At 43.7% G+C, this 22,740-nt stretch overlaps 1 protein-coding gene across 1 annotated transcript in view; it reads left to right on the top strand.

Annotated features, from left to right (window-relative positions):
- WBSCR17 (Williams-Beuren syndrome chromosome region 17) overlaps window positions 1–22,740 on the top strand; it is a 421,415-nt gene that overhangs the window by 315,363 nt on the left and 83,312 nt on the right. The window contains exon 7 of the mRNA XM_005872044.2: window positions 7,872–7,989. Coding sequence (XP_005872106.1) covers window positions 7,872–7,989 — 118 coding nt within the window. The remainder of the gene's footprint in view (window positions 1–7,871; window positions 7,990–22,740) is intronic.

Genomic DNA, 22,740 nt, shown 5'->3' with positions numbered 1-22,740 from the left:
ACATGCGGCTCTTTGGCCCCTTGAGTGTGGCTCTTCCTAAGCCTTAGGAGTACCCTAATTAAGTTAAAAACAATGTACCTACCTATATAGTTTAAGTTTAAAAAATTTGACTCTCAAAAGAAATTTCAATCATTGTACTGTTGATATTTGGCTCTGTTGACTAATGAGTTTGCCGACCACTGGGCTAGGCCATCTACGGGGCAGGCATCCCCCACCCTGTCACTGTGGACTGGACAGGCATTCCTCTGACTGCCCTACTCTGTTCTCTAGGGTGTTGACACACACCTGTCCCAATACTCACCTCAGAATTCCCACCTCTACGCCAGGTAATCCCAGACTTTCTCACTTCTCTTTCCTCCTAGAACACTGTCCCTGCTCATCTCACTCTAGACCTGAGCTGTTTCCTAGAGCGACACCATTTTCCAGGATCTTCACAAGCTTCTCCCTCCTGTGCACCCTCTACCCCCAGCCCACCCCACCATCCTTTGTTGCTCACTTTTCTTTAAAATTCTCAATAATAATGCACATGTGTTGAGCACATTGCCATGCACAGAGCACATGTGTGTTCATGATCTCATCAGACACTCCCCACAATCCCATTGGGTCATCAGGGGAGTCTTATGCCCCGTGTACAGATGTTCGGATGGCTGCCCAGAAGTGGCAGGACTTTTAGGTTAGTGTGCTTTCCTTAAGCCTTGGCGCAGTATGTCCCTACCCACCCTAGAACAAGCACAAGGGGGCTTGTGCTCTTCACCTCAGATTGAAAATATGGTGTTTGGACTAAAACTTGAAACATTTTGGGACTTTATCTTCAGAGTGCTGGAAAATCTGTCTCCATGAATGGAAGGCAAGAACAGAGATAGAAGCACCCCTCTGGTCTCCTGCCCTCTGTTCTAATGGCAATTGGGAATTTTAACTTCATATTTATAATGAAATAAGACAAAGCAAGTTTTAGGGTTGTTATCTCCAGCTCAGTATTTTTTATTGTGGTAAAATACATATAACATTTACAATTTTTGTCCTTTTAAGCCTACAGCTCAGTAGCATTAAGTACATTCATAGGGCTGTGCAACCATCTATTCACTCCCAGAGCATTTTCATCACCCAAAATGGAAACCCCATACCCATGAAGCAGTTACTCCCTCTAATCACCTCTCCCCTGCCTCTGACTACCATCAATCTGCTTTCTGTTTCCATGGATTTGCCTATTCTGGCCATTTTATATAAATGGAATCATATAATATGTGACTCTTTGTGTCTGGCTTCTGTCACTCAGAATAATGTTTTTGAGATTCATCCATGTTGTAGCATGTATCAGAAATTTATTCTTTTTCCTGGCTAAGTAATATTCTCTTGTGTGGATGTACTACATTTTGTTTATCCATTTATCTATTGAAGGATATTTGGGTTGTTTAAATCTTTTGGCTATTGTGAATAATGGTACTATGAACATGCATGTACAAGTTACATGCATGGGGAACACCCATTTTCAGTTATTTGGGTTATGTGGCTGGAGCAGAGAGGGCATGGAATGAACCAGCCCAAGAGAGAAGAGCACATGTTGGCTTCAGCTACGAGCATGGACAGTCAATTATAGCAAAAAGAATGAAAGTGGGTGACAGATTCTGATAGATGTGGGAGGTGAGACATTCTCCTTTTTTTTTTTTCCTTTTCTATTTTCTTAGGGAAGTAGGTCATCAGTTGAGAGTGAGGAAGGAGGATGTGGTGTTGGAGGTTTGAGCAGGAGGAGAAGGCCTGGGCAGAATCTTCTAGGAGTGAGAGAGGAGTAACTCAGGGCCTGTAGCAGGATTGAAGGGCAGCATTAAGGACCCACTGGAGCTCATGGCCCTGAATTCAAAGTCAAATGAACCCACATGGTTACATATTTCTCTGACCAGGTCCAGCTGTGCAATACAGGGGGCGTATCAGCGTTATGGTTTTACCAACTAAGAATAATAATGTGAGAGGAGAGTGCCAGAGCACCATTGCAACAATGGACGATGGCCTTGAGCTTGGTAGGAAGGGAAACAGGGGAGGGATCCACTGTAAGGTGGGAGGGCCAATGGATCAGAGGTCCCAGTGGGGTGGAAGGATGGATGGATCAGATACTCAGATACTTGAGGAAGTAAGCTATATGATAGGGGATGGATGTTAATCACAGAGCTGAGTGCTTATCATCAGAGAATACATATGCTATTTTTATTATTTATAAAAATATGTAAAATTTTTTTTATATTTTATTGAGGTATATTTTCTTAAGAGCTATGTATTCATTTTTTGTAACATACTGGTTTTCAAAAAGGAAGAAATGTGTTTTGAAATGTGGGCAGGACTTGGATAGATGCAGGTGGTCGCATGATGTTTCTGGAGAAGGAGGTATAAGCACCGCTTCCAAAACAACGCAGAGCCTGGGTGATCAGGTCATGGAGTGTATGGGGCCTGTGGCTGTGGCTGGAAAGATATGAGGAGGGCAGGGCTGCCAAGGAAGACCCTGCACTGAATTCCGGAGAGAACAGGGAGCCAGCGAAGGATTGTGAAGAGAGGAATCTGGGACACAGATGGGCCTTTGTCACCTCTGAGAAGAGGAAGCGTTGACATTGAGAAAATCTTGCAGATCTTGGTGAGAGTTCCTGGGATCACTACCCTCTCTTTGCTCCTTTCTCATCTCTCTCAGCAGGAAAGGTTGTGTGTGTTGCATATATTCTGTGTAACAGCAACAATAAGAGTGATTACTTTTCATTTCTGTTCTTCTGTGTAATGGAGCTATTAGATTTTGGCAGATCCCTTAATATGATGATCATCTTTGAGTGATTTTGACTGGAAATATTTGCATGAATGGTGGTAATTGCCGCCATTGTGTGTGAAGAATGAGGCTATAGGCTCATGTTCCAGAATCTTAACCCTGAAGTGCCATTGACAGTGCCTCGTGTGGCTGGGCAGGCATCGAGGGAGCCTTGGAGGGGTAGGTGGGCACGCTGGCTTTTGGCTGACTATAAGGACAAGCCTGGCTAACTGGTGGGGCCGGGAGGTGGCTTTCTGTTGGAGACCTGTTTCTCCCCATACTGAGGACAGCTACTCTCTGTCAGCCAGTCAGGTAGCTCCAGAATCGGCCTACCTGTGGGTGAGGACATGTCTCTTAGTTATCTAGTCTCCACCTTCACCATTATCCATTAGCTGCCTGCACTGTAGGGCAGGCCCCAGAACCTGCTGTTTGTAGGACTGGTGTCTTGGCTCGGTGGGGAGGCCGCCTCCCTCCAGGGCTGGTTTCTAGGCAGCTGCCAGCCTCTTTCCCACCGTCCCCGTCAGGTGTGTTTTTCTTGACACAGTGGCAGACTTTTGACCTTGGCTTTTAGGGGATCATTTCACATGTTCATTCCATGTTCCCGTTGCATTAGGAGCCACCTCCTGTCCTTCGTCTTTGGGTTCTGACACTGGCCTGGATGCAGACAGAGGCCTGCTTTGTCATGGCCTCCTGGGGGCCCTTGTGCTAGCCTGGGCATCTGCTGAGGCCTGGTTTTTATGAGGAGGCCCCAGGGGACCTCTTGGTTCTGTCGTGAGGAATCCCAGGGCTTCTGAGGTAGAACCTGGTCAAATGCGCTGAACAGAACAGTACCCAGCCCATAGAGGACCCAAGGCACTCGTACTGTGAGTTCTCTTCTCGCCACCATACCAACACTAGCCTGCTATTTCCATAAGGCAGTTCTATGGAAATACCAGGCTGCTTGACAGAGGAAGGTGTCTCCAAAGGCAATCTGAAAGGGTCTGGAAGGACAGGAATCCAGTCTGCCCTCCTTGACTGGGAAAGTTTGTGCTTTGGACCCTTCCCTCCCTCCTCTCCCCCTTTTCCTCCAGCTCTTTCATCTCTTTTCCTTCCTCTTCCTCCCCTCCGTCCTCCACCTCACCCCACTATCCCCACTCTCTTCCTCTCTGCCCTTCTTTCATCTCCCCCTTCCTCCATCCTTCTGCCCTAGCTACAGCACACGCCCCTGCTGTCATTGGCTTCTGATTCAGTTCAGACAGCTATCCCTGAGCCTTTATGGAGCCCTTCCCCACCAGGGGCAGACACCGCGATCATTACACTCATTTATCTATTCAACAGGATCTAGCAAGTGCTCTGTGTCAGGCAAGGCACTAGCTCCTGGGAATACAATGACAAATTAAGAAATTGGAAGGATAACCTCTCTGTTGAGGGGGGAGCGAGATGACTTTGCTGCTACAATCCTGAGTTTAGTCTCTTTAACCTGGTTCCTTGGTTCCGGGCCACACCCAGGAATCTGCGTTTTCTAAGGGGCCATTCAGGGGATGCCAGTGCAGGTGGTGCTGGTGCAGATGGGCCCAGGTGGGCCCTGAGTCAATCTCAAAGAAACATTGCTTTCACCATGAGGCAGCGTCCAAAGCTACCCTTTGAGAGTGTTTGTTGACTGTGCCCTGCGATTTTAACTGCCCTGCTTGCCTTTAAGAGGTTAGGAAGTATAGAGTCTTGGAGGAGGATCTTAGTTTCTCATGGGTGTTAACATCAGACAATTCCAGATACCAGGCACAAGCTTTTATGGGGGATTGTTGTGACGTACCAGAATGTCTTGATGAGCTCAGCAATTACTTTCTAGAAAACTGTGTCTGTGGCATTTCTCCATCACATGGGTGGGTGCTGGCATTTATCTCTCCCAGAATGAATCTTCCCTGAAGTTTGCCTCTCCTGGCCGTGGGCTACCACCTCCACCCTGCCCCTGGGTCATAAGTGGGAGGGGACATATGTGTCATCATCACAGTTTGGTGGCAAGAACAGAAGCCTATCTAATAGGGTTTAAGTCAAGGAGGACAGACCACAAAGACAGGGGGCTCTCACATGCCCCTGGGCAGAGAGTGGAGCCACACATCTCAGCAGATGGGCAGCTGAAGTCGCCAGGCAGCCCCCACCCCCTGGCCTCACACCTCCACTGTGCACCTGCCTTGCTCCCTATGTGCCATCGTCCACATGCACCAGAGCTGTCCCCTATGGTGGCCTGTCCCTGCATTTGGATGAGACCACCTAGTTCTAGCACCCAGCACTGCCTCAATTCCAAGTTTCAGCAAAAACATAATTTGATTGGCTGTTTAGGTTTGGTTGATTGATGTGGGGGATTAGGCTCACACAGTGCTTTTCTAGGCTGCAGATCTGCTGCTTCTCTTTGAGGGGTCAAGGGCTGGAGGAAATGATTGACAGTGAGTGGTTGCTGTCCCTGGTGTAGCTGGGGTGGCACAGCCGCACCAGTAGAGGGCAGTGTCCCACGTACACAGGTATTGCTAGGAGGTTTCTGGAAAAGCTTGAATGAGCCTCAGTAGAGGGCAAAGGAGCATTATTTGCTGAGCTTGTGCCCTGTGTGCTGGGCTCATCTCACATCTTTTCACAGCAGCACGCTGTACAGAAGTAACTGGGACCCAGGGTGCTCCATTAACCTAACCCAGTACTGTTTTCAGTGGCAGTGCCAGCATTCACACTGGGTTCTTTCAACTCAGAACACTGCTATTTCCAGCGTGCCCACTGCTGCCCTGGCTCGTGGGTAGCGGGAGGAATTCCATGGAGTCAGAAATCTGGACACTGAGGTCAAAGCCAAGCTCAGAAGGAGCAGTTGAGGATCTGAGACTGAGATCTATAGTTCAGTTCCAGAGAATGCCACTGAGTACCTTCCGAGAATGCCACTGAGTACCTTCCGAGTGGCCCAGGGGAGTTTCACCAGTCATCCTTGTGAGATGTCTCTTTTGCCCACGACAGCATCTTAATGGCACATCTGGTGTTTGGCAGTTTGGGGTTGCCAGCTCCTCCATCTCCATGGAGCCTTGGCTGGAGGGTGCCACATATCAGTAGGGCTTTGAAGCTGAGTGGTCTCTGAGAGATGTCTCTTTTGCCCACGACAGCATCTTAATGGCACGTCTGGGGTTTGGCAGTTTGGGGGTTGCCAGCTCCTCCATGGAGCCTTGGCTGGAAGATGCCACATATCAGTAGGGCTTTGAAACTGAGTGGTCTCTGAACCCTACTCTGTGACTCAGGGCCAGGCCACTAAATCCCCACAGGGCTTGGCTTTTAAGTGGAGATAGTCCCTCCTTCATAGGGCTGTGGCAGTTTTTAAATGAGTCAGTGTGTGAAAAAGTACTTTGCACTGTGCTGGAGACATAGTAATTACTCAATAAATAGCTGCTATAATAATAATAATATAGTAATAATGATGATGACTCTTAGTTGCTTGAATGCAGGAAGTATATTGTGTGTTTTTCTACCCCCTACAGCACCAGTAAAATGCCTTTGATATGGTAGATGCTGAGAAAATATTTGCTGAATGGATTTATTATACAAGGGTACGTAGAAAGTCTGGAAGCAGAGATGAAAAGACATAAAGAATTTGTTGATATTGCACTACAATACAGGATGTAATATAATATAATACAATGCAATATGTAAAATGTAACAGTGGGTTGTCCGTTATTAGCAATGCAGGGTTCCATGCTTTATGCAAAATTGCCATGAACGTGGTAGATTAATGCTGCGATTCCATCAATTTCTGCACATGCATTCATGATGTGTTGCCTCAGATGGTTTTTGTCTCTGATTTCCATTGAATTCAACTTGTTCCTTTAGCCTACTCCAGAAGAAATAATCTAGAAGATTCATATATACAAAAATAAAATATTAATCTTTGTTTCCAGACTTTCTGGCCAATGGCCACCCTATCAGTACCTTTCATCTCTCCTGCTCAGTACCCCTTCTCTGTGGGCTGAGACAGTCTCTCTGTGGTTTATAATTGGCCCCTTTGGGCACCAGGGTCTCCTCAGAGTCTTCTCCCCTCTGTGAGGACCAGCATCCTGATCCACTCTCTACCATCAGAATGTGGAGTCTAGACCTCCTCCTGTTGACCTTCCTTTCTCCAGTTTCCATTCAAGTCCCCAACTGGTAAAGCCCTTCTTCCTGGGACAGGAGATAGACACATCTGTTCTTCTCCTCTGAGCTTCTCTTCCCATGCGCCCATCCTGTCACACAGCTGTCCCCAGACATGCAGTGAGAACCAGTCTCCTTGTTTGCAGACTTCACATGACATGTGAGACCTGTTCTTGTTCAAGCTGCAAAGGTGCCGGGTTATCCGTAGGTGCTCTGGGTCCCATAGTTTGACTGAAGCTAAAACATGGCTTTATGGAGAATGGGGGTATGGGCACTGAGGCCTTCAGGAAGTTATCCCATTGGCCAGAGTGGAACCAAGCCCCAAGTTATTCCATTGGCCAGAGTGGAACCACCCCCACAGGATGGTGCCTGTGATGGGCTTCTGGTGCTGATGACTTTAGCATCTTTTATAAAAATTGAGATATAGTTGACATATAACGCTGTATAAGTTTAAGGTGCACAACATGTTGATTTGGTTCATGTACATGTTGCGATGTGATTACCACCATTGCATTAGCTAACATCTCCATTACATCACATAATCATCATTTCCTTTTGTGGTGAGAGCATTTAAGATCTAGTCTCTTAGCAACTCTGGAGTTTATAATATGGTATTGTTGACTATAATCACTATGCTATACATCAGATATCCAGAACTTACTCATCTTCCGACTGCAAGTTTAGACCCTTTGACTAACATCTCATTTCCCCCACTTCCCCTCCGTGGTAACCACAATTCCCCCTGTTTTTTGTTTTGTTTTGTTTTGTTGTTGTTTTCAGATTTCACATATGAGAACATTTGTCATTCACTGTCTGACTTAGCTCACTTGGTATAATGCCCTCAAGGCCCATCCATATTGATGCAAATAGTGGGATTTCCTTTTTTCTAGTAGCTGAATAAAATTCCAGTGTGTGTGTGTGTATGTGATGACTTTGACTTTAGCGTCTCTCTCTCCCACAGGACACCAGCAATGATTGGCTGTTCCTTCGTAGTCAACAGGAAGTTCTTTGGTGAAATCGGTCTCCTGGACCCTGGGATGGATGTGTATGGAGGAGAAAACATCGAACTTGGAATCAAGGTTTGTGACATGGCGACCTTTGCTCTTGTTCACATTTGTGAGCAGAGCTGCCTGGTCATCTTAATGTATATTTAAAGCTTCCTTAGCTGGTGAATGACAGATTCCTTCATCCCACCCCTGTCCCTGAGGATGTTCCAGCAAGATTGTCACCCCTCTTTCGAGAGGGAATCCTGGGCTTTCCCTTTCAAAGAGTTGAACAATTTATGCCATGCCTCAGTGACTCACTCTGGACACTAGCCACAGAATTTATTTCCTATTCTCTTCCAGTTTCATTCTCTCCTTACATTTGTCTTAAAATTAAATTACTCCTTAAGTTAGTTTTGCCATTCTATGAATTTTGATGGTTTATGTACATTGTAGAATCACAAGATGCCAGAGAAGAGCAGGGCCATGTTCTGTGGGACCCTCCCTTGTCTCAGAAATGCTTCTAAAGAGAATGACAGGGTCGGGGAGTGAGAAGAATGCAGAATGGGCCTCTTGCTGGGCCCCTAAGCCAGATCACTTCCATTGTTAGACATGTTGTATACTGGGTTTTGCTTAAGATTTTATTTGAAAAGAGAATTCCACTAAAAAAAAAATTGGACACATTGATATATTCCAACCTCCTCTTTTTAAAGTTAAGATAAATGACCTCCCCCAACTGGTAAGGTACACCTTTAGGCCCTGTCAGCCTCTTAGCAGTAGACTTGCTGCTTCTGCCTAGTGCAAGTCTCTCTCTACATTGCAAGGAATGAGTGCTGGGAGGACTCCCTTCCTGCCGAAGTCCCTGTGTCTGTTGCCCCCTGTCCTGAGCTTTTGCATACCTAGGCCCCTGGAAAGTAGGCTTGTTGGAAATGACCCAGGACACAATGGTAAGGATTTAAGTTTATTGCATTTCTTCCACCTTCCTGTTGTATTCTCGATTTTGTTCTACCAGGCAGGTACCCAGTGCAGAATCCCTATCCCTAATCGAAGCCTGCTCTGTTTGTAATTTCATTGGTTTAGCCCTAGCTGCTCAGTACCTTTAAGACACCCCAGCAGCCCCTCATCAACACCTGAGTCCCCTTTGTGGAATGAAAGGCTTTGTGCCCATGTGATGTAATGAATGGCCAGGCTACGTGCGTGAAGGAAATGGTGGGGACCCTCTCCGGATCCTAAAATCGCTCCCTTTTGGAGATCGCAGACTCTTCCTGTGCTTTCAATTCCAGGCAGGGTTCTTTCCTCAATGGAATTTGCATGAGATTTCTTTGTAAAGTCTGGCAATTAAAAATCCAATATGTTATCATAGCTAATACGCTGTCTTTCATCGGTTTTGAATTTAATTGCAGACACAGATCTGGACCTAGCATGCTGAACTTGGCCCTGCTCCCACCTCATCCCTCCTTGTGCTGCTCTGCTGTTTTCCTTAGCTCCCATCCACTTCTGGCATGCCACAGAATTTCCTTATGTATCATGTATGTGTATTGCTTTTCTCTCTCTTCCCCTTTCTGATTGCAAGTTCTGTGGGACACAGATCTTGCATCCCAACATGAAGAACCAGGCTTGGCACATGGCTCGATAGACATCTGTTAGATTAATGATTGAATAAATACCTGTTGGGAATTGAACTGAGTAGAAGCAGTGGAGTGGTGGAGACAGACCTGATTGGAACAAGTTGATGGTTTATCGAGAGGTAATAACTGGTTCCAGGCACTTATCTGTGAAAGGAAGGAGCTGGAGGAAGCCCTGCATTGAGAGAGTTGAGGTTTTTTAAGTTTCATTTTTAAGATAAGAGGGGTTGGAATGTCTCTATATGCTGTGAGAAGGAAGCCAATGGAGGGTAAGACCTCATTACCAACATAGGGGAGAACAGGGTGATGGGTAGAGCACTGTCCCTATGGAGGCAGGGGCATGGGGGGTGGGGGGCGGTTATAAGTACAGGTGGGACTCCAGGATTTGATTGCCACTGTAGGCTGTGTTGTGGGGTGACCGAGGATTTGACAGTGGAACGCACTGCTAAGGCTTGCTAAAATGTTAGTCTCCCTTACCCTGGCTGGTGTGGCTCAATTGGTTGGGCATTGTCCTGTGCACTGAAAGGTTGTTGGTTCAATTGCCAGTCAGGGCACATGTGTGGGTTACAGGTTGAATCCCCAGTAGGGGGTGTGCAGGAGGCAGCCAATCAATGTCTCACTCTCACATGGATGTTTCTCTCCCTCTCCCCTCTCCCTTCTTCTCTCTCTAAAAAATATTTTTTTTAAAAAAAGATGTTGGTCTTCTCACACTTGCAAAGCATTTGCTTAGCAAAGGTGATGGTGGTAAGTGAGTCCTGTGTGGCTGCAGTAGGGGGCGTGCAGGAGGCAGCCGATCAATGTCTCGCTCTCACATGGATGTTTCTCTCTCTCCCTCTCCCCTCTTCCTTCTTCTCTCCTTAAAAAATATGTTTTTTTAAAAAGATGTTGGTCTCCCCACACTTAGCAAAGGTGATGGTGGTAACTGAGTCCTGTGTGGCTGTCCCCATCCCTGAAGAAGGCGAAGGGTCCTCCATCTCCACCTCAAAGCACAGCCCAGTACACCAAAGCCCCTGGGCCGTCAGCTGAGGAGCCAACCAGTTCCACTCCGCACACTCCTTTGTGAACCAGTTGGAGTAGGCAGCCTCAGGGTCTGCTCTCTGGCTGGCTTGTCTTCTCTACAACAATTTGGCTTCCCCAGATGGATCAGGGTAGATACCACCCTCACGTGCAATGGCCTGCCTCTTATTGTACACTCGAGCACAACCAGCATCCACGCTGGAGACAGGAAAGGTTTATGCCTCTCCCCAATGACCGTGTCCTTTTGTGAGCTGCAAGCTGACTCCATAGAAGCCTGTTTTCTGCCCATTCTTAAAGCAGAGTTGAGTGCTGTTGATGCCATAAAGACCAAGGCCTGGGTTTAGGGTCTTCAGAGCCACCGTCTACACACTATCCTGTGGTTCTCAAGATGTGGTCCCTGACCAGCAGCATCGACTTCATCTGGGAACTTGTTACAAATGCAGATTCTCAGGCCCCACCCCAGACCCCCTACATCAGACACTCTGGGTGGGGTCTAGAAACCTGTGTTTTAACAAGCCTTCCAGGGGATTCTGTCACATGGCCAAGCTTAAGTGCTCCTGGGTGTACACCTTGACCATAGTCAGCTTCTTAGCAAATACATACTTTTCTCAGAAAGGATCCCAGGTGAGAGTTCACATGTTTCAAGGCCCTCCTCCAGATGTCCCCATGGCCATTGCAGGCCCACAGGGAGTCCCTTATCCTCACTCCCAGCCCACACAGCACAGCCCCCACCCCTTAGGTAACAATACCTTCTTCCTCCTTAGCTTAGTATGCAGGTGTCTGGACCAAGTGATTGTCGGTTCCTGGACAGGGCTCCCTTTTACCTGGAGATCTATGTAAGCTGCTTTGTTTACCAATCATATAGTATTTCTCTTTTCATTTTGTGCTATTTTATAATGCTTAGAGCACAAATTGGGGGAATAATAAATACATTTTTAAGAAAGCCATCCCCACAGCTTGAAAAAGCTTCGAGCTTTTTGTAATCTTCTACATGCATATATAATTTGAACACAGTGGGCACACATACATTTATATAAATTAGCTAGGAGAAACGATACAGAATCCTATGCTTAAGTGGGAAGATTTCAATATGTGCATACCATACTTTCTTTGGGATTTTTTTTTCACCAAGAAATAGGTCCATCTGCAGTCTTTCTAACTAGTCTCTGACATTTTTTCATTACTTTTTAATTCCTCAGTAAGTAGAGTGTCACAAGAATAGGAAGAATAGACAGTGTCACTGAGGCTGAAGGCTGACTTCCGGCTGTCGCTCAGATGAAAGGCAGCTTGCCTGTGACCAAAACAATCGATACAATACCGTGAAGGGAAAGAAAAGCTTCCCAGGACCAAGAAAATAAATGAGGTTAGAAATGGAAAGGTGTCATCTTGTTCTGAGTAACAATCAGAAACTTTTAACGAGGCATATTACTGTAACATATCTACATGGGAAGAAAAAAAAATCTCCAAGGACAGAAGAGCAGATAGATCACTTTTAAGTGTAGTAAAATCAGGTGGCTTCAGACTTCCCTGGCATATCAGTCTTCTTTGGGAAGAAAAGGCACTACTTATTCTGAACCCTCATGTAAAAGAGTGACAGGCAAGACTGCTGAACCCTGTCGCACAGCTGTTCCTAATGGAAGACAATAGAAAGGCGCTGTCAGATCCTACAACTATCAGAAAATGTCTTAGCTCGAACAGGACCCTCAAGGACTGAGTAAAAGACAGGATTCATGTGTGTATACATGGCTGTTAAAACTATTTATGAGGCCAAGGACCCACAATGGAGATGGAGATAAGTAAGCATGTGGGTGTGGGATGCACAGGTGTGATAACCTTACCTGGCCCATCCTAGTCTGAGGGCCTTCTCCTGGGTACAGTTTTTGCCGATGCTCCACAATAGTCTCAGTTAATGCATTCAGACTCCTATCCTGGCAAATTAGGGGAAAAGGAAGTATATATATAATAATTTTTACAGAGTAACAATAATATTCTTAAAAAGCAGATTTTTCCCAATGGGCGTGGCTCAGTTTATAGGTTGAGTGTCAACCTATAAATCAGGAGGTCACAGTTCGATACCTGGTCAGGGCACATGCCCTGGTTGCAGGCTTGATCCCCAGTGTGGGGCATGCAGGAGGCAGTCGATCAATGATTCTCTCTCCCTCTCCCTTCCTCTCTGAAATCAATAATAATATATATATATATTTTAAAAGCAGAGTAAGACCTGGGTACCACAACTGCTAGTTGCATAATTGGATGCCCTGGGCCACACTATTTTTTTTTTGAAGAGCTGGGATGCCATTCTTAGGACTCAGGTGGGTCCAAGATGGGCATCCTTGCCACCTTGCCCGGCCCAGTCCACTTGAGCTCAACTCATTGAAGATCTAAAGGGTCACCCACAGGCTGGGGTGCTCAGAGTCTCAACGCCAATCAGGATAGCTTCATCAATAGATTTGGAGAATTGCCTCCTTCAGAGGGATCATTCAGAAAACTCCATACCCCCAAATGAACTCACATTGATCTCTTCTGTCCCATCTCTTGCTCACCTTGTCTCTTATCTCTGAGAAGCTAGTGGTGTAATTCAGTCTGAAACTGAAGCCCTGGAAATCGGGGCATAGATAACAGTCCCAGTCTGAGTCTGAAAGTCCAAGAACCAGGAGTGCTGATGTCTGGGGACGAGAGAATATAGATGTTTTAGCTCACGCAGAAACATGAGACAGGTGCTTTGATCCCTAGCCTCTCCTCTGTCTGTGGGTCTGAGACTCACCCTCCAGCATCCATCTTAATCGGGATAGATTCCCTGCCCTCTCTGAAGCCCCTGGCATCAGGCCCCCAATGTCCAGAAGCCTCCTGTGACCTTTGTCTTCCATTTGGAACTCTTGGGCTCAGTTGAAGGTGCACAGCATAATGGTTTGCTACATCTGGTGAATGTTGTGATTGGAAAACTGTCACTCCTGGAGGGGACTCAGACTGGTCTGTATATATCCCCCAATTCCCAGGTCTCAAGGGTATGTTTTGGAATTTTGTTTCTTTTTCCTAATCTCTAGATTGATTGTGGCTTTGGTTCTCCCTTCGCTGCTGGCATTGGTCATATCTGGCTGTGTGCATGTCTTCATAGTGCAGGGTTAGAGTATGTATGTGTTAAAATTCAGAGCAAAGTTCCTACTCTTGTCTGGGGATAGAATAGACTTTTGAGTTTCACAGACTGGACTTTAATCTGGATGCATATATTACATGTGGCCAACAGGTCAGTCGAATGCTTTTGACTATGAGGAAGACGTGTTGAGTGCCTTCTCTACTGCAGCAGGCGCTTTCACTGCGGATACCACTGTAGATAGGCATGGGCAGGCAGAAAATCCATTCATTTAACAGATAATTATCAATGTGATGAGTATGAAAAGATAGGATGGGGGATGCTATGGGAGAATATATCAAGGGGAAATTATCTAGTCTAGAGTGTTGGGATGAGCCTCCCTAAGGAAAAGATGTTTAAGACTTTAAAAATGAGTTGAATTTAGGTAGACAAAGAGAGTGTGGGAGAGGAGTGTGGGAGTAGGAATATTCCAGGCAGTTACAGTCATGCGAGATGAATAAGTCCTAGAGATCTACTGTGTGGGCCTCGTGCCTAGAGTTAATACTTATTATATACTTAAAAAACTTGCTAAGAAGGTAGATATTTTGTAATGTTCTTAAAACAATCTTTTTTTATTTAGTTATTTTGAGAACAAATTGACATACATCATTGTATCAGTTGAAGATGCACAGCATGATGGTTTGACTTACATATATTGTGAAGTAATTACTGCAATATATTTATTTAGCATCCATCTTGTATAGATACAGTATAAAGAGAAAGAAAAAATAAGGATTTTTTTTTCCTTGTATGAGAACTCTTAGGATTTACTCTCCTAACAACTTCCATACACATCATACAGCAGTACCTGTAGTCCTCATGCTGTACATTATATCCCTAGTAAATGTTTGTACCTTTGACCACCTTTCTTCAATCTCCTCTCCCCTTACCCCCTGCCTCTGGTAACAACAAATTTGATCTCTTTTTCTATGAATTTGGGGGGGTTTGTTTTTGGGGTGTGTGTTTTTGTTAGATTCCATATAAAAGTGAGATCATATAGTACTTGTCTTTCTCTGACTGACTTATTTCACTTAGTATCCTCAAGGTCCGTCCATACTGTTGCAAATGCCAAGATTTCCTCATTTTTATGGATGCATAATTTTTCATTGCGTGCTTTATATATATTCATTCATCCATCAGTGAGCACTACGGTTGCTTCCATGTCTTGGCTATTGTGTATAATGCTGTTATGAACATAGGGGTGCAGATATCTTTTCAAGTTGTGTTTTCATTCTCTTTGGACATATTCCCAGAAGTAGAATTGCTGGATCATATGGTAATTCTGTTATTAATTTTTTGAGGATCCTTTATACTATTTTCCATAGTCGCTGTACCAATTTACAATACTACTAACAGGGATCCCTTTTTTCCACATCCATGCTAGTATTTATTTATTTTTGGTCTTTTTGATGACAACCATTTTACCAGATGTGAGGTGATATCTCATTGTGGTTTTGATTTGTGTTTTCCTAGTGACTAGTGATGTTGAGCATCTTTTCAGGTATCCATTGGCCATTTGTATGTCTTCTTTGAAAAATGTCTATTCAGATCTTTTGCCTATTTTTAAAAATTGGATTATTTGGCTTTCTGCTATTGAATTGTATGAGTTCTTTTTATAATTTGAACGAGGGGTACGAGCCCTAGGCCTGGCCAGTGATCAGGGCTGATCGGGGCCTTCCGGCTGCTGGCCGGGGCCTTCCTTTGTTCTGTGCCGCCCCCTGGTGGTCAGTGCACGTCATAGCGAGCAATTGAACTCCCAGTATCCTGGTCAAACTCCTGAGGGGACACTTTGCATATTAGCCTTTTATATATATAGATATTAACCTCTTATCATATGTATGGTTTGCAAATACTTTCCTTATTCCGTAAGTTGTCTATTCACTTTGTTGTTTGTTTCTTTGCTGGGCAAAAGCTTTTTATTTTTTTATTTTTCTTGTGCTTCAGGTGTCATATCCAAAAAATCATTGCCAAGAACCATGTCCAGGAGCTTTTCCTCCCCATGTTTTCTTCTAGGGGTTTTATGGTTTCTGGTCTTATATTTAGGCCTTTAATCCATTTCAAGTTTATTTTTGTGAGTGGTGTATGATGGGGGTCCAGTTTTATTCTTCTGCATGTGAATATCCAGTTGTCCCACACCATATATTGAAGAGACTGTCCTTTCTACATTGAGTATTCTTGGCTCCCTAGTAAAATATGAGTTAACCATATATGCTTGAGTTTATTTCTGGGCTGTCAGTACTTTTCTATAGATCTATTTGTCTGTTTTGTGCCAGCATCATACCATTTTTATTATTATCACCTTATATTATAGTTTGAAATTGGGAAGTGTGATGCCTCCCACTCTTCTCTTCTTTCTCAGGCTTGCTTTAGCAATTTGGGGTCTTTTGTGGTATCATATAAATATTAGGATTTTTTTTCTACCTCTGTAAAAAATACCATTGCAATCTTGATGGGGATTGCATTGAATCTATAGATGGCTTTTGGTAATATGGACATTTTAACAATATTAATTCTTCCAATCTATGAACACATACTACCTTTCCATTTATTTGTGTTTTCAATTTTTAAAATCAATTTCTTATAGTTTTCAGAGTAGAAATCTTTCACCTTTTGATTAAGTTAACTCCTAAGTATTTTATTGCTTTTGATGCTATTATAAGTAGGATCATTTCTTTTTCAGAAAATTTGTTAGTATATAGAAACACTACTGATTTTTATGATTTAATTTTACATCCCACAACTTTACTGAATTCATGATTAGATCTAACAGTTTCTTGGTGGAGTCTTTAGAATTTTCTCTCTCTATATATAATTATGTCATCTGCAACTAGAGATAATTTTACTTCTTCCTTTCCAATTATGATGCTGTTCATTTCTTTTTCTTGCCTGATTGCTCTGGCAACAACTTTCAGTATTATGTTATGAGGGTAGTGAAGGTGAATATTCTTGCCTTACTCCCACTCTCTGAGGAAAAGCTTTCAAACTTTCACCATTGAGTATGATCTTAGTTGTGGACTTATTATATATTGTGGGCTTTATTATGTTGAGGTATATTTCTTCCATATCTAATTTAAGAGTTTTTTTTATCATGAATGGATGTTGAATTTTGTCAAATGCTTTTTCTGCATCTTCTGAAATGGTTATATGATTTGTGTTATCACAAAATAGTAATAATCTGGTAGTAGTAAAAATTATATATATATAAAAGCCTAAGTGACTCGCTGACCCTTCTACTGTCCAACTGGTAGCTATGACCCACACTGACCACCAGGGGGCAGATGCTCAACACAGGAGCTGCCAAGTTGCGGTGGCTTGGCAGCTGCGGTTCTCCGGTGATGCACCCGGAACCAGAGAGGAGGGTGCCCGATTCCAGGGTGCGTCACCCGAGAACCACCTTCTTGCAATCTGGGACCCCTCGGGGTATGTTGGAGAGCTGGTTTCAGCCCGATACCCACAGGCCAGGCCAAGGGACCCCACTGGTGCACCAATACGAGCACCGGGCTTCTAGCCCATTGGTTCCCCACTTCAGGTCTGGCTCCCCACCGGGCCTCTAGCCCATTGCAGAGGTCATGGGTCTGGCTCTTATAGAAACTTTCAACTCGATTAGCTAAATAATGAGATGTGCAGGACCTACTGGCTGTGGCCCTGATGTCTGGCACCCATGCCAGCCCATCCACTTAATATTGATTTCCAGTGGAGGCAGCAAATTTTCCTGCTACCACTCTCAGCTGGGAAACGAGCTGCTGCTTCCCTCCTTCCAAGCGGACAGTAGCCCCAGCAGGCAACTTCCGGGAAGGGAAGGAGGTGAAGGAGCAGCTCAGGTGGGAAGAAGGAGGTTCCCGCTGACACAAGCCTCTGCCTGGACAGAAGGGCCTGGGAGGGAGCCTGACACTGAGCAGGGTCCTGCCTTAGGCCAACTAGATTCCAGGTTAAGTAAATCCTGTTTACTAAATAATTGCATTTTGCAGCTAAATGCCCACAAGTTGTCAATTACTGCCAAGCTTAGGGTAAAGTGAGATGAAAGAAGCGAGACAGATATAGAAAGTGACAGAATATTGGGAGAAGAGAGGAGGGAGCCCAATTACAGGGTGCATCACCCGAGAACCACACTCTCACAATCCAGGGCCCCTCGGGGGATGTCCGAGAGCCGGTTTCGGGCCCAATCCCCATAGGCCAGGCCAAGGGACCCCCACCCACTGGTGCACGAATCCGTGAACCGAGCATCTAGTAATAAATAAAGAGTGGAGGAGGAAACTTCTGGAGGTGATGAATATACCAGTATTTACAGCATAGATTGTGGTGATGTCTTCACAGGTGTACACTTACCTCCAAACTCATCAAGTTGATTTTTTTGTGTGTTGATCATAGCTCAATAAAGTGGTTTAAAAAAGAAAAAGATTATTTTAGTCAAAGAGGAAAAAAATGTGCAAAGGTTTAGGATTCTCAGAGGAAAACGTGTCGGGGAACTGTGGAAATTCCATATGGCTGGTGAAAGAAAGGAAGAGGAAAACATGTTAGATGTAGTGGAAGGACCGATGTGAACATTTTGGGGGAAAAAAAGAATATATATATATATATATAAAATTATACACACTTTTTGAATAATTATTAATTTCAGTCAGTTAAACCTGAAAAGAAAGAAACATCAATTGAACAATCAGCTGTTAAAGTGTGTATTATGGGGGACACCCTGTGTATACATATAGTCCCATATGCTCACCACCCGCTCCTTTGAAGAAATTTAAGGGGAGTAGGGTCATCAGGCTTTTTAAAATAAATTAATGGATCATTATGACTGCTATGTGGAGAATGGATTATATAACTCAGTAGACTCAGAAGAAGGGCACTGAGAGAGCTTGGACTATGGTTGAGGCAGTGGGAGAGAAATAGATAAATTCAGAAACAGAATTTTGAAGGAAAGTAGGGTTAAGGCTGACTCCCAAGTTGCTAACTGGAGCAACTGGGAGATGCTAGTGCTATTCTCTGAGGTAAGGACACCACTAGAGGAAGTTGGAGAAGGCGAAGAGACGATGTTTTCTGTTTTAGATATGGTGAGTCTGTAATTTCTGAGACACTCCAGCTCATCCAGTAGGCAATTGGCTGTGTAGGGATTGAGCTAAGGAGAGAAAACTTGAGATAGATTTGGCCATCAGTGGCACATAGATCATATTTGAAGTCATGAGAGAGAAAAAGTTTGCCTAAAGAAGGGAGGAGGGGTGAGACAGAAGTCCAGTTAAAGTAACATGTAAGGCATGAAAGGAGCAGCTGGAAAGGAGATGGAGAAGGAGTGACCTGGAGGGTGAGTTTATGGCAGCTGAGAGAAGAGTGCATGTAAGTACCCAAAGTTGGACTTAGCAGCAGTAGGCATGGAGAACAGGGGATGAAGGTGAGCGCCATTTAGGAGGTATGGCCAACAGGACCTGGTTGGCGATTGAATGTGAGGAATGAATGAGAGGAGAGTGGAAGGAAACCTCCAGGTTTCTGGGCGCCTAGGTGGATTCAGTTCGAGAACACCTGCAGAGAAGAAGGTCTTAGGTGGAGCTGGAGAAGTTCCATTTTATAGACTTTGGGTTTGAGGAGTAGCAGTCCTCTGTGACCTGGCAGTGTGATGTCAAGGGAATTGGTAGAGGGGTTCCAGGGCAAGTGCAGGGTGTTTGCCATTCCACTCTGGTGTCTGCTGGACCGCGGTGCCTAGCGTTTGGCTGACTTAAAGGAGCTAGGACGTGCTGATCCCTTGTATGATTTGAACCAGTGGCTGACAGCAGGGAGTTGCTGTATATGTTACACCTAAAGAACTGAAGAGTTAGGAAAATAGTGGGTTTTTTAAATTGAAGACTCTTTGTCCTTTATTATGAAATATTTTTGGGAGAAGATCTTAGTTTTTTAAGATGTTTAGAACTTTCACATCTCGGCTCCATATTCCAATTTCATGCAGGTACGTGGGATTCCTCGCTGCTCACCCAGCCCTGCTGTGTTCGCCTGCTTGTTTCTGTGGCACCTCCCTAAAGGAGATGGGGAGGCCCCATAGAGCCCAGCTGATGAGCCACCTCCCTGTAAAGTTTGAACATCTTTAGTGATACCTTGCTCTCCCAGCATTCACTGCTGTGTGACATCCCATGTGCAGAACTGCTTTATGGGACACAGAAAGAGCAGGAGAAAGGTAATCAATTCCGGCATTAGATAGCAGGGCCATTTTGTATCTTGATTGAAATGTATTGTCAGCCTGTTAAACAAGAAAAATAGACTCCTGTAGAAAGCTGCAAAAACAAAAACACACACATGCAAGCAAAGGATCTGAAACCAAGATTACTATATCCAGCAAGGCTATCATTCAAAATACACAGTGAAATAAAGACCTTCATGGACAAAACACACACACACACACACACACACACACACACACACACACACACCAAATAAACCTTCCTCAAGAGACTTTCCAAAAAACAGTCAGCAATGGGATGTCGATGTAGAATAAAACGGCTTCCACAGTTTCTAAAATCCTTTGATGCTAATTTCGTAAAGGCTGGGAATTGCACCCTGAGTGGATGAGGGGGTTTAGATTATTTTGTTTCTTGTTATTTTTTCCCCTCAAAACAAATTGGAGAGTGAAGAATTCAGTAATTATATTTTATGTTAATTTCTCTTATTTTAATTTAACATTTAATTATGGAGAATTAAAACATACACAAAAATAGAACAGTCTAATGAACCCAATCTCCTACTCATTCAACTTCAACAAATACCAACATTTTATGTGTTTTTCAACTACTGCTCCTCAGCTTTTTAAAAAGAAATTCCCAGCCCTGGCTGGTGTGGCTCAGTTGGTTAGAGCATCATCCCCAGCACTGAAGGGTCATGGGTTTGATTCCCAGTCAGGGCATTTACCCAGGTTTCAGGTTCAATCCCCGGTCAGGGTGCGTGCACAAGGCAATCAAGCAATGTTTCTCTCTCACATCGATGCCTCTCTGTCTCTCTGTCTCTCCACACCCTCCCCGCCTCTCCCTTTCTCTCTCCTGAATCAATGAAAAATGTATCCTTGGGTGAGGATTAAAAAAAAAAAAGCAAATCCCCATATTTCACCTATAAACATTTAGAGTGCATTGCTAACATATAAAGACTTTTTAAAACATAGGCTCAACATAAAATTACTTATACCCAGTTCATGTTTTTCAAAAATATTTCTCAAAAGTTTGTGAGATTTCTCTATCATCTATCTATCTATCGATAATTGATTTGTTCAAATAAGTCTATCTATCTATCTATCTATCTATCTATCTATAATTGATTTGTTCAAATAAAGTTTCAAACAAGGTCCACACATTTCAATAGGTTGATATGTCACTTAAGTACCTTTTAATCTTTAACATTTCCCCTCATCTTTATTTTCTTATGTCATTCCTTTGTTGAAGACACCAAGTCATTTGTTCTATAAAATTTTGCACAATCTGAATATGGCAAATTGATTGATTCCTCTTGATGCCTTTGACATCTTCTTCTAATCTCCATTTTCTCTAAGCTGTAACTATATCTGGAAGGATGATTAGACTCAGTTTCCTTCCTTCCTTATGTCCTGGTAAGAATACTTTAGGTGATGCTGTAAACTTCCTACCGAATTACATCAGGATATACATAACATCGGGTTGTCTGACTGTTAGTTATATTTAGATTCAACAGTGGGGCCATGTACTCTCAGCCCAATTCATCCTTTATAAAATTCTCCATCAACCTTTCACCCAGGGTTTTAGCAGCCACTAATGGTCATTGCTTAGATCTGTATTTCATCAGGGCCTACAAAATACTGATTTTTAAATTCTATATTCATTCTGCATTTATAAGCTGTGATGCTTCTATTATAAAGAACTTACCCTCATCCACTATTTGGATCCTCTGAAATACAGTTTAAACAGGAAAGGCAGGATAAATGCTAGGGTCTGGCCAATCTGGACTGGGTGAGATGGGCTGGACACACTCTGGAATCCTCCCACAGTCCCTCCCCAACCCCGATTGTGCACTGGTGGGGTACCTCAGCCTGGCCTGCACCCTCTCGCAATCTGGGACCTCTTGGGGGATGTTGGAGAGCCGGTTTCAGCCCGATCCCCGCAGGCCAGTCCTAGGGACCCCACGGGTGCACAAATTTGTGCACCTGGCCTCTAGTTATATGTAAGAAATTCTAAAAATCAAGAATGAAAAATGGCAAAAGACCTGAAAAGCCACTTTTCAGAGCTTCCTTGCCTCTAGCAGTAGAGGTTCTCATTTCATCTTTCATGTTTTGAGCTCTGGACCTCGAATCAGCCATTTCTCTAAGGAGCTCCGATTCTTTCTGGTGGGAAATAGTACTTAAAGACCAAAGTCTTATCAGTGAGGTTGCTCATTGCTACTGGGTTGTCATTGTGTCTAAGCCTTTTTAAGGAACAAAGCTGGGTAATCACTGATTTTTTAAGAAAGAGGAATATAAATCATTACTTCACACTAATATTTCCAATTCAAATTGTTTTCAATTGCAGGATTTTCACTTATTTGATTTATATTTATCTCTTATTAACATAAAAAATAAGTCTGATTCTTATTGATATCATTTCTTATTTGCTTTATCGTACAATATATAAATAATAGCTTCCAATAAGAATACCAACTAACAAGTTGACTGAATTAAATTTAGTATTTCTTTGTGGTTTGCTTTGTCCTTAGGCTATTTGCCACTAGGGATGTGTAGTCAACACTCTGTTTTAAGAGCATTTGAAATAATTTTTCTCTATGTGGTTTTGCCACCTCCTTGATATTGGATTTTAGAGTTCTATGACAATGAACAATGAAGTTCACTTTTTTCCTATTTTACTGAGGTTACAAGTTAGTTGACTAAATTTATTTGACTTAAAGTTTTGTCTATTTTTAAGACTTAATTGTTTAGAGCAGTTTTAGGTTCACATCAAAATTGAGAGGAGCTCAGAGATTTCCCATCTACTCCCTGCCCACAACACACGCACAGCCTCCCCCATTATCAACATCCCTGACCAGAGTGGTACATTTGATACAATAGATGAATCTACCCTGACACATCATAATCACCCAAAG

This window comes from Myotis brandtii, unplaced genomic scaffold (assembly GCF_000412655.1).
Source record: "Myotis brandtii unplaced genomic scaffold, ASM41265v1 scaffold363, whole genome shotgun sequence".
Classification (NCBI taxonomy): domain Eukaryota; kingdom Metazoa; phylum Chordata; class Mammalia; order Chiroptera; family Vespertilionidae; genus Myotis; species Myotis brandtii.
This window is presented reverse-complemented; position numbering and strand designations above follow the sequence as displayed.